General features: G+C 46.9%; 1 protein-coding gene across 7 annotated transcripts in view; it reads right to left on the bottom strand.

The window, feature by feature from the left end:
- Window positions 1-12,569, bottom strand: part of USP2 (ubiquitin specific peptidase 2) — a 77,312-nt gene that overhangs the window by 2,876 nt on the left and 61,867 nt on the right. For all 7 annotated transcript variants that reach the window (XM_080983526.1, XM_080983527.1, XM_080983528.1 and 4 more), the window contains 9 exons: window positions 8,612-8,735; window positions 7,019-7,130; window positions 6,053-6,163; window positions 5,163-5,227; window positions 3,282-3,385; window positions 3,057-3,137; window positions 2,431-2,509; window positions 1,513-1,620; window positions 184-304 (listed from right to left, as the gene is read on the bottom strand). In XM_080983526.1, coding sequence (XP_080839652.1) covers window positions 184-304; window positions 1,513-1,620; window positions 2,431-2,509; window positions 3,057-3,137; window positions 3,282-3,385; window positions 5,163-5,227; window positions 6,053-6,163; window positions 7,019-7,130; window positions 8,612-8,735 — 905 coding nt within the window. The remainder of the gene's footprint in view (window positions 1-183; window positions 305-1,512; window positions 1,621-2,430; window positions 2,510-3,056; window positions 3,138-3,281; window positions 3,386-5,162; window positions 5,228-6,052; window positions 6,164-7,018; window positions 7,131-8,611; window positions 8,736-12,569) is intronic.

Below are 12,569 nucleotides of genomic sequence, written 5' to 3'. Positions count from 1 at the left end.
TGGATGTCCACTGGTGGTGGGGGCAAGGGAGAACCATAATTCCCAGTTTTCTTTTCTTTTTTTAAAAGAGAATGTTTCTAGCATTTGTAGAACCTAAGATTTGAGATACAGGCGCTACTAATCTCCTGCAGTCCCCCATGTGAAAGCTGCAGCCCCCTTCCAATAGAGAAGTCCTAGACATACCGTGAGTCATTGAAGGCATGCCACTCTCCGGACACAGGGTTTTTGCAGTAGGCTGTGTAGTGACCGCCCATTGTGGTCCCGCTGTGATTGGAGACGGCGTACAGGTTGTAAATAGCATGATCTGCAAGGTGAGAACAAAACAGGCACACACGGCGTCACTTTCATGTTCTGTGCTCTACACATTACTTATCAATGTGTAAAAAGGGGAAGAAACACAGGCATCAGGACTTCATGAATCACATAGGCAAACCCTGGTGAAATTTTGCTATAGTCTTATTCAAACACCTCCTTTTTGCTACTCTCAAAATTCTTTTGGTGCTGGCTCGAAATTTCACTTTTGCAGAAGTTTGGTAGGGGGTTAGCTCTTCGCCACCCCTGCATTTTCAACTGGACATCCAGAACGGATGAGAGGTGGCTGCAGGAAGCCTGTAGCATAGCTTGACAAACTAGCTGTGTTTGCGTTTCTGTGTGTTTGCATGAGATGTTGCCAGTCTTATTGAAACCAGATGCAAACCCGTTCAATCCTCGTGGCTTCAAGGGATTCTAGGCAGGGTTGTGGCACTGGGGCAGTTGAGCAAAATTTTAAAAAGTCAACAGCATCATGGATTTATAATGCCCAGATGCTTTTGCGTGGCAGCAGGGAGCAGAAGTGGATGGTGTTATGGGGTGATGGCAATGACCTGACCTCCAGACAGGTGAGCTACTGCTGTTATTGGGAGGGAGAGGGGTCAGGGGGCAGGGAGGCCAGAGAATTGCAAATGCACCAGCAGGAGTACTGGACTGGCTCTTCCGATGCATTTGCACCGCACTGATCTTTCTGTTATAGTGCCCTTTATCCTCCCAATAAGCAACAACGACCCAGCAGTTAAATATTCACCATCGCCCCACCATTTCATCTGCTGCTAGTGGGGAGCCAAGTCTGTTAAACCAGTTTCAAACTAGTTTCATTTTATAGTGCACAGAAAATGCTACTCATTGAGCACAACAATAAAGATTTGATTTATAGTGTATACAAGAGGACTAAGAACTGCTTTGCTAGAATGGACCAAAGTCTATCTAGTCCACACTTTTGCTTTGAACAGCTGCTGCCAAGCCTTTGGATGCTTTCACACATGGCATGGTGGTGATGGCTATCTTGTTGGTTTGTCTCCAGCATCTGGCACTCGGGGATGGGACTGCTCTTGTATATGGAGGTTCCATTTAGCTGCACTTGATAATGTGAAGTCCTATTGTTGACGCAACCTTCCCACCTGCAGTGCCCACCTTGCCCCTCTCAGGCTCCTCCCACCCATTCTAGTTCCTGCAAGGAAAAAACAAAAAACCACTCACTGCAGTTTTGGGATGCAAATTCCCTCAGGTCCAAGTCCTTGAGTGGGAAATTAACGAACGTGGTGAGCTTGCTGGATCGCATCCTTGCTTCAGAGAAACGCTTCAGGTCTGGGATAGGAAGTTAAGGAAGAAGAGCAGACGAACTAACAGGACAGATATATTATGGGAAAGAAAGGAGGCTATTGGGCAACATGTCCGACCTGTTTCTCATTGTTGGAGCGAAGGGTCTGGGCTCTCTGGAAGCTCTCTGCCGAGGCAACCCGCTACTCACAGAAAATGGGCTACTCCATCATCCATAATCAGGGCTGTGCGTATGCCTTACTGTATTTTAAATCAAAGTTCTAACAAAGCTGGATTCTGTGACCTACACTGCCTATTCCAATCAAGTGCATTTGCTTATTTTTGAATTTATTCCAGTCCTGTTATTCTGAATGCTTAAAAATTTAATGGCACATTTTTATCCTGCCCTTGTTCCAAGTTGCTCAGGGTGGTGTACAAGGTTCGCTTCCTCTCACAACAACCCTGAGAGGTAGGTTAAGGGGCTGGAGAGAGACTTGCAAAGGTCACACAAGAAGCCTCCCAGCCAACTGGGCATTCAAACCCGGGTGCCCTCATTTGACACATCCAACAAACTGGATTTCAAGATACAGGAAGCAGCACTGGAACTCCATCCCCTTTTCACCACCCCAGCTCAAACTCCTTTGCTCATAGTTTGTGGCTAGCATGAGGGCTAGAATCTTGCACATTTAAAATCAAAACATTAAAAGCTGAGATCTTGAGATGCTGAATTCTATGCCCAATACAAAACCTCGGGGTGATGTTATTGCACAACAGTTGCCCCCACCCCCACCTGTGATTCACTTGCTGTCTATATGCTCTCTAGAATAAGGGCACAGCCGCAGGGAAGGCAAAGGATACGCAACACTAAAATCTTTGGGAACCTCTGGATGCTGAATTTTTTCATGCACTTTGTTCTGGCTTTGCAGCGGCAGCAGGTCTGGAAAATAAAGGGAATCCTGATTAGTGGGAAGATATCATTAGAGTGCTGTGTCACAGAGATAAGGCTGGGCTAGCTCCTCTCCCTCTCCCTTCTGGTGGCCAGGGCTCCTACCCCTTGAGGTGGCAGCTGCCTGCATTCCAGTCCACAGGAGTGCAGTAGCACCACTAGGAAATATTATCAACGTTTGGGGGCACCAACAGCCACCAAGAGCTAAGGAGAAAGGGAGAGATAAAGAGCAGCAAATGTTGGCTGGATTTGCTTGGAGTAGGAAGTGGGTGGCAGGATTCATTCAGTTTGCCTTCTAAAGAAAACCTACCAAATTTGCACTTCCTTAGCCAGTAAATTAAAAACACAAAAAAACCCCCACAGCTACTGCTCAAAATTCATTCCTCTGAATTTTTGTGATGCAGTTGTCCAACCAAAAATTGTGTACAAAGGTGCTTATATTAGCGAAAATCATGTACAAACCCACGTAAACTGCTTGCGCAAATGCATATATTGGGAGAAATGCAAAAAAAGAAAAGGGCACATGAATATCCCTTACTGGTTTCTCATCTCCGTCTAGGATGTCCTCCTTGGTGAAGAGATACATGCAGTCAATCAAGTTCACCTCCCCGTAGCTCTTCTGCAAAAAGAGGGAAGACACACCAAAGAGGTGGGAGTTAAGAGCGTTCTGCCAGAGCTGGATGCCGGGGATCGGGAAGGGTGGGGGTGCGGGAGACAAAGCAGCACCGAGGTGGCCAGGAAGTAATAGACAGCACATGGTTACCTTAGCAATGGGTAGTGACAGGTCCCAGAAGGGATCGAAGGCTGTTGAGCAGTAGCCACACTCACTGCACGTCAGAGAACTCTTGAGCTGCCCAACAAAGAGATCTGAAGAGGCAAAAAGTTGGGGAAAATGAAGAGCGGGGACATGCAAGGGAGAGATGGTTCACCGTTGTTGGCTGGACCAATCAGCGAAAGCTATCCAAACACTCAACCTCTTTCCCAAATAAGACTGGGCAACTGGTAGCCTGAATGCTACACCTGTCCCAGAATCCCATTCTGCGTGGCACTTGGCATCTCTACCAACCCATCTGCCTTACTCACAGCAGAGGACTGGTATTCTGTGTTGGCCTCTGGGTGGAATCTTGCTAGTCATGTGACAGAGCGAGGCCATTGCCTCAGGTGGCAGATGCAAAGGGGTAGGGAGAGCTGTGTGTGTCACAGGGCCTGTTCTGCCCACCTGCCTGCCAAGCTATCCTGCTGCCTTCTGGGAGCGGTAGAGGTCCACGTCCTGTTGCCAGTTCCAAAGTAAGATTTAACTGCCAGCCTGGCAGAGGCACTATCTAGTCCTTTGCCTCAGGCAGAAACATATCTTGGATCCACCTGGCAGCTAATCTGCGGTTTTCTAGCCAGGTGGAATCCAAATTTATGGGGTTCCACTTTGCACTTCAGATGCCATCCTGGGGAGAGGCTTCTCCCACATGCCTCTTAACGGCTGAGGTTTTGATCCAGCCTCCCCAATTAGCTTTAATGACTCAGAAAGCCTTCTGGGCTCTATGATGGACCATCAAAGCCTTCTCAACTCCTGGGCCTGAATCAGGTCACCTTATCTTTCTATGCAAGCTTTGAAATCCAAGGCCTTCTCAAGCTGCTCTGATAAAACAGCCCCACTAAGCCAAATCACTACGGATCAAGATGAAACCGTAAGCCAGCCTTTGTTCTCTGTGTGCAAATTTTAAATAACCACATCAAGGCTCAATTTTGCACAAAACTGTACTTGAAAGGGCCTCTTAAGGGACAAACTAGATGCTGAGTACAGTTAACCTATCTCACTTTTAGCATTTAAATAGCAAATGTGTGTGTGTGAGAAAGCGAGTGAGGGTGATGGTTGTGAGATCATTTTTTAAAAAATTGGCACAAAATGAAGCTTTCCTCTTAGGCTAAGATCAGCTTCATTGGAATGCGAGAAGGGCAGGTAAATTTATCGACTGCAGTGAAGGTGGAAGGGTTAACTCTCCACCCCCTGCTACTTACATGCCACCTCCTGTGGCCTGCTATCTAAGGCCACATCTGCACCAGACATTTAAAGCAGCACCATTCGCTAATGGCACTGAGAGTTGTTAGGAGACCAATTTCTGCCCCAGAGAGCTACAGTTCCCAGAATTGTTTAACCATCGACCTCTCCCCCTGGGCAACTCTGGAAATTATAGCTCTGCGAGCGGATTAGCGGCCTCCTAACAATGCTCAGAACCCTCAAAAAACTACAGTTCCCAGGATTCTCTGGGGAAGCCAAGACTGCTTAAAGTGGTAGGGCGCTGCTTTGAATGCATGGTGCAGAGATGTGGCGTAAGATCTAAAAATAATTAAAAATGTTAACTGAAATCAGAGTTAGTGCAATGCTTGACACTGTGGGGAATGTGCTGAGTCATGGAATGCCAGGACAAGGCTCCTGTCTCATTCAGAACTCTGAGCTGAAATCACCATCACCTGTATCTGGGATCCTGATGCCTTCTCCTAACTCCCAGTTCATCCTGTGGTGGCTCTGGAATCTCACGGGCTGCACTTTAAATCACAGGTGGCGAACCTTTTGGCCCCTCAGATGCTGGGAGCGGCTGCTGGAGGGCCACAGGTTCCCCCCTGCCCTGCTCTCCTGGCAAAGACTTACCCCCAATCCGGCTGTCTTCTCTTGCCAGGTATTTCATCCACATCTGCCTGCCCTTTTCATCATCGCTGCAAAAAAGGAGATAGAAAAAGTCTATCTGAGGCTCTTCCAGGGTCAAAGGGAAGTCACATGAGAGACTGCAGGGGTGTGTGGAGCTCTGGATTACAACTGGGGAAGCTTAAATCCCCAAAGCTCATGGGGCGACCTTGGGCTAGTCACTCTCACCCTACCCTACCCTACCCTACAGGACTGGTGTAAATATACATTTAGGAGGTGTGGGGGCAACTGTGTACAGTGGTACCTCGGGTTAAGAACTTAATTCATTCTGGAGGTCCATTCTTAACATGAAACTGTTCTTAACCTGCCGCCGCGCGATTTCTGTTCTCATCCTGAAGTTCTTAAGCCGAGGTGCTATTTCTGGGTTAGCGGAGTCTGTAACCTGAAGCGTCTGTAACCCGAGGTACCACTGTATCTTAAAGTATACTTTTATCCTGCTCTTTGGCAAAAACAAACAAACAGCTAACTGCTCCCAGAGCACTTTACAAGTGTCCATAATAAGACATTCCCTGCCTTCAAGCTTACTATCCAATAGGCACAAAATGAAAAAAAGGATTGCGATGGAGAAAAAGCCAAGCCAAGCCAGGCATCATATCCTAGTTACAATTTCTCATTTTTCCAATCTGAAGCCACATTTTCCACATCAGTTGGCAGCTTTTATTTTCTATTAAAATCCCTTTTGCATATACGGTAGTTTTGATCAATATATACATTTCTGCAAGCAACTTTCCCTAATAATATAATTAATTTTAGGAGCCAGCGCCACCCACAATCCAATGACACCCCCCCTTCTCTGCCTGCTCTTCCCAGTTCCTTCACACTCTACTGCGACTCACGTGAGATGGTCTAGGTTGTCTTGGTTGCCTTTGGGCCTCACCAGCACTCGATTCACCTCGCTGTGGAGCCCATCAAGGAGAAACCGCAGGAACTCCTGTGCGTCTTGCTGGCTGCAAAGAAGAGAAAGGTAAGCGTTAACTAATCCCCATCAGAGATGCAGGTAAGGTCTTCCAGACAGGATCATGAGAGCTGAAACCTAACTCCCACTTGGCTAGTCAGCTTCCTAGCCAGCTTCTGAGACCAAATTCAGGGGAAATGGAGGACTTTTTCAGGAAGAACTGGATGGTGCAGGCAGGGTTAAATGCCATGGTTCCTAAGGTTGTGATCCTACCTTGCAAACACCCACCCGCTGCCTTTCACATCAGCTGATACTAGCTATGTCTGCATTGAAGCAATTCCTACTACGGTAAATGAATCTTACTCTGACTCTGCACCAGGTTATTTTGGGTGGGTGGGTATAAAGGAGCCCAAAGCTCGGCGCAAACTAAAAGCATATCTGAGGTTTGGTTTTTTTGCAGGTGTATTCTGCAACATGCCATTGACACATTAATACTGCATTAGCGGTCAATTTATACTGGAACGCCTGCACATCATTCTGCTTTATTATTTAATGGTTTCCCCAATGCTTGTGCGTTATTGCCACTTGAAAGGCTGGTCCTACTCTACAGCACAATAAAAAGTAGGAACATTTGTGGTAGGTCCCAGGATTTCAGCCAGAAGTAATGGGACAATCACCAATTGAAAATGAACCAGGATAGCCGCTCGAAAACCTTTTGCAGGCGCAGACAGTATTGAACGTGGGATTACGTATAACTACCCTGATACCATCGCATGCACAAAGCATCACGAATGCACAATAAAAAGGACCAGAGGGCTACATCTGGAGACCACTAATTAGCCAACCCCCTGCAACCCAACAAATAATTTTGCCCACTGGAAAATGAGCAGGTGGTAACATTTCTTACTTGTAACCCACAAAGCGGGGCGCGTATCTTTGAATCTGTGTCTTGAATTCAGAAGGACTCACGGATTCATTGGGGGATGACGTCCACAATGCCTGGATGAGCTTGGCAAACTCTGGACAGTGGAGGGGAGAGGGCGATTGGGGAGGTAGGGGGCAGAAAGAGAGAAAATACTTGAAGGTTAGGCTTGTCAGAGAAGGGCAATGGCTTTGCCATGGAATCTATTTCACAAAATCCTAAAGTCTATTCTGAACAACTATGCCAACAACAATTTCCCTATGCCAAAATTGGATGGACAATTCCAGCTGGGAGAGTGGAAACAGAGGCAGGTGGTGAATTGGAAAAACAAACAAACCCAAGAGGTCATCTAATATGGATAGGTGGTTCCCAAGTTGTGCAGTACTAGAGTTGCAATGATATGGAGAGACAGTGTGATGTAGTGGTTAGAGGGCTGGGAGAGCAGGGTTCAAATCCCCACTTGACCATGAACTTGATTGGGTGACCTTGGGCTGCCTCTCTCAGCCCAGCCTACCTCGCAGGATGGTTGTGGGGATTAAATGGAGAGCGAGGGGGAGGGAGCTCATTGGAGAAAAAGGTTGGGATATAAATGCAATATATTATAAATGATTATATTTAGGCTGCCTCCGGACTATTTCGTGGAAGAGAATCACGTGCACGCTGGAAATTTAGGTTTGCACAATTAAAGTGGATTAAAATGGTCTCTCTCTCTCTCTCTCTCTCTCTCTAGTCTAACGAATTCACAATCCAAAAAAAGGATCAGACTGCTGTTTGGAAGGTGAGAGGGGAAAGTGCGAGATGAACAAATGACTCATGGGAAGATGCATAAAACCCTACAAACAAATCAGGATGAATGTGGGACAAAGGCTCATTGCAATATACCGCCCGTAATCCTGAAAACAAATTAGAGCGAATGCATAATACGTCAGGATATAGTCTAACCTCTGTGTAAGCTTTGTGCAAGCAAATCAAGATGACTGGCCAGTGAATAGGTCATCTGGGAGGAGCCCATAGATAAATAGAGGTCCAACTATTGGTCCACTGAGCTCACTATTGTCTACTCTGGCTGGAAACAGCTCTCCTGGGTCTCAGATGGAGATCTCACATTAGTGAGAGATGCCCCCCCCCGTCAGATGCCTGGCTGTCCACCCCCATTTTGGCACTCCTGGGTAGGCAGGAAATGCATTCAGGAGACTCATCAAGTCCACCACACATGATTGGAGTTTATCTGCTGCTGCAGAGGAGACAGAAAAATGAAGAGGGTAAAACTGAAACCCAGAAAAGCCATTTAGCGTTTCATCAGAGTTCCTTATTGTTGTATTTCTGTATCGTTTTGAGGCTTGCTTCTCCTTTTGCTCAGCTGTGGAGGAAGCACTGAATTTCCTTCTGCCTCAAGAACCCACCCACCCTTCTCGGGGGGGCCCTTAAAGTCAAATCTGTCCCTGTGAAAGACCCTGGTTTGAAACCTCTAGGAAGAGCGCAGCTGCCAGTCAGTGTTGACAATATGGAGCCGAGCGGACCAAGGGCCTAATTGGTGTAAGGCTGCTCGCCCTGTGTGTGAAGTGTCACAGTCCTTACCAGCCATGAGGGCCATCTGCATGCGGCTTTTGTTGTTCAGGTCGTGGACGTACTGGTTCTGCAAGCAGTAATCTCGGAGCTCTTTGGTGTTGCTCAGACACTGCAGGATTGAGTTCATAAAACACTACAGGAGGCAAACAAATGAACATGCATGAAGTGTAAGGACAAATAGGTCAACTTTCTTTTCCTTTCCCCTTTTTCTAATTTCAAATTCAGCTGGCCACATTTCTGCATCAGATCGTGACCCCCCCCCAAATATCATAAATATCTGTCCGCGTTTTAGTGCCCATTCGTCCTTATGTGCGCATTCTGGTATGCAATTTTGCCTACTATACACATATCTGCAAGCGATTTTCCATACTAAGAACTTTATTTAGGTATGTAAAACATTTATACATCTTGCCGTTCATCACCAAGAGCTCTGTTAGGTGGCTAACAGAAACGAAACCATAAATTAAACCTTTTTAACTTATCGCTTGCAATTTTACAAGCCAGAGAACCAAAACAGAAGGCAGGAAATGCCATAATCCAGAAGCAGTAAGAACCATAAGAAAAGACAAGAGAATGTTAGAATCAGGTCAGTAAAGGAACCCTAGCCATTTGCAGTCTAAATGCCTTCCCAAAAATGAAAGGGTTCTTTTTTAATATATATATATATATATATACAAAAAGGCCATTAAAGAGATGGTGGGAGCGATGAGCTTGCTTCTCTCAGGAGGGAGTTCCCAAGCATAGACAATGTATATTTTATTATTGCTAAAGCTCCCTTGGGGCCAGGGTCCTTTAATGGCTGAAAAGTATACTATGAAGAATTTCATATAAATCTCTGGAGTCTTTTTTTTGCGATGTGTGTGTCTTTCAACCAAGATTCCTCTTTCTGTGGTAAGGAGATACAAATCTGCATTGCTTTTAAATGCAAATAGTGGCTGAGGCTGAGCTGGTCATTAACCGGACTGATAACTTAATTCTTCCTCCCTCCACTTGCTGTGATCCTGGCTAATAAAAACCCTCTTCTGCAGGTGCTGTTTGAATGGAAAAGAAAGCTATCATCTGTCCTAGTAGTTGGATTCTGTCTCCTGCTCCCAGTGTAGCAAACAGCAGCTTCAGATGAGGTGTCCCCCCCCCCGGACTGCAGCGGGGGGGAAGGGTTAAAACTCCCCTCCATGTCTGCTGTGATTCTGTTAGCAGTCAGCCATGCCCCTCTACCCCTATCCTCTATTACCACCACCCTCCCTGAGTTTGAGGCCAGCATCAAAATCTGTATAAGTCCACCTGTACTGTGATGACATCTATACCATAAAAGTAAAGGTAAAGGAACCCCTGACCATTAGGTCCAGTCGAGACCGACTCTGGGGTTGCGGCGCTCATCTCGCTTTATTGGCCAAGGGAGCTGGCTTATAGCTTTTGGGTCATGTGGCCAGCATGACTAAGCTGCTTCTGGCGAACCAGAGCAGCAGACGGAAACGCCGTTTACCTTCCCGCTGGAGTGTACCTATTTATCTACTTGCACTTTGACGTGCTTTTGAACTGCTAGGTTGGCAGGAGCAGGGACCGAGCAATGGGAGCTCACCCCGTCGTGGGGATTCGAACCGCCGACCTTCTGATCGGCAAGTCCTAGGCTCTGTGGTTTAACCCACAGCATCCCTAATGTACATTAAAAGCACATTAAAAGCACATGGCCTCCCCCAAACACTCCTGGGAACAATAGTTTCCTATAACCCTCAGAGGGGTAAACTACAGATCCCAGGATTCTCTGTTCAAGTGTCATAAATGTTCTGTGTGCATAGGGTGTGGGTGTCTGAGATGGCGAGGCTGTGGAATAAAAAAAATCCATGTAAGACAGGCCCTTATATTTCCAAATGGGCCTTAACAGTTATCACTTTACCTGTGACTAGGGATCTGATAGTGAGGCGGTTGCATTTTTAATGTTTTCTTCCTAGTTTTATCAACGGGGAACATTTTCAAAAACGCATTGATTGCCATTTGACGTTGCGCTTTCATACATCATGTGAACTGCCTTGAGAAAAGAATGTTCTTCCTGAAAGGGTCAGGTGTGGAAACCTATCGGATAGGCAAACCTCAGCTGCTCAGGCCCAGACTAGGCCTTGTGAGGTTAAATGCTCCTCCAAATTCAACATGTAGGTGTTTGCGCCTGCACTTAAAAACAACTCTAAACAAGCATTGCATGTTAAACCTAAAAGAGCATTGAATTTCATGAGTTTGGGCCTGAGCGGTTGAGGCTTGGTGGGGTGGGAGGGTGACACACTTCCTGAGACTGTTGCAAAAAGGCCCTTCAGAAGGGCAGGGGATTCCCACCACAGCAAAGGGGAACTGAGGGACAAACAGCGGTGGAAAGAGCTGTCGAAATTTCCTGCGTTGGCGGGGTACCCACCCACCGGGCACGGAGAAGTGCCACACCACTAATCCAGCCGTGACCGCCGGGCTGCACTGGCTCAGCTGGCGTTGTGTGTGCACGACTTTCCCACATACTATGTTCCCATTACAGTGCCAGAGGCAATGTGGCCTCTGAACGCCCGTTGCTGGGGCTCACGTGTTGGGAACAGCGCTGTTGCGCTCAGGCCCTGCTTACGATATGATAATCTTTATTGTCATTGTCCCATACAAAACAACAAAATTGAAAAAAATCTACATCAGACATTCAAAAACCAACAAGCCTGCTATCCCAGCCTGGTTAGCCCCCTAAAAACTCTGATACCCCATAATTAAATACAGTGGTATCTCAGGTTAAGTACTTAATTCGTTCCAGAGGTCTGTACTTAACCTGAAACTGTTCTTAACTGGAAGCACCACTTTAGCTAATGGGGCCTCCTGCTGCCACACGATTTCTGTTCTCATCCTGAAGCAAAGTTCTTAACCTGAAGCACTATTTCTGGGTTAGCGGAGTCTGTAACCTGAAGTGCATGTAACCTGAGGTACCACTGTACAATATACTCCCATAGAGACTACATTAGGTAAAGGTAAAGGTACCCCTGCCCGTACGGGCCAGTCTTGACAGACTCTAGGGTTGTGCGCTCATCTACACTGCGTTTAAAACCAAAATTGCATTTGGATAGAAACTGTTTCTCAGGCGGTTGGTCCTAGACTTTATAACCCTGTACCTTCTTCCAGAAGGCAGAAGCTGAAAGAGATCATTTCCAGGGTGCGCACTATCTTGCACTATCTCTGCAGTTTCTTATGGCACCTTGCAGGCTTTCCCTTAGAGCAGATGGCTGGCCATTGTGAGAACAGGATTCTGGATTAGATGGGCCACTGGCCTGGTCTAGCAGGCTCTTCTTACATTTGTGTGTGCGTGTGTGTATGCAGTGCCTAGATAGCTCAGTTGGTTAGAGGGTGGCACTGATAATACCAAGGTTGCTGCAGGTTCTATCCCCATGTGGGGACAGCTCCATATTCCTGCATTGCAGCGGGTTGGCTTAGATGATTCTCACAGTCCCTTTCCAGCTCTACAATTCTATGATTCTATACACAAGGAAGAGGCATGCAAATCACAATGGCTGTAATTATGCCATACAAACTAGCGCATGCATGCTATCCCCCTGGGGCTCCAGGAGCCTGATGTGTGAGGATCTGAGAGGTAGCTGCATGGTGGTGCGGTCATGCCACGCTCTCTCTGCAAGGTGAGCCAAGCAGTGTGAATTTGGCAAGGAGGCAGCAGCAGCAGCAGCAGTGCCCGGCAATGAGACCAGGGTGATCTCTGTGCTTGACCTGCCCAGAGACTAGGTTTAACCTTGTGCTGCTTTTTAAATTGTTCATTTCAGAGAGCTTTGGTTCGGACTTGCAATTCAGAGGCTCAGCTATATGAATCGGAGAGCTCTCCCTTTGAATCTTGCTTCCGCCGTGATCTCACTACGAGGTGGGCTTCAACAAGCCACTCTAGCTCTGCCTCAGTCCTGCCATCTGCATTATGGGGCAATAGCTGAAATAAAGTGAGGAGGAA

Source organism: Podarcis pityusensis, assembly GCF_964106645.2.
Source record: "Podarcis pityusensis genome assembly, chromosome: 15".
Lineage (NCBI taxonomy): Eukaryota > Metazoa > Chordata > Lepidosauria > Squamata > Lacertidae > Podarcis > Podarcis pityusensis.
Note: the sequence above shows the minus strand (reverse complement) of the source record. Positions and strands in the feature narration are given on the sequence as shown.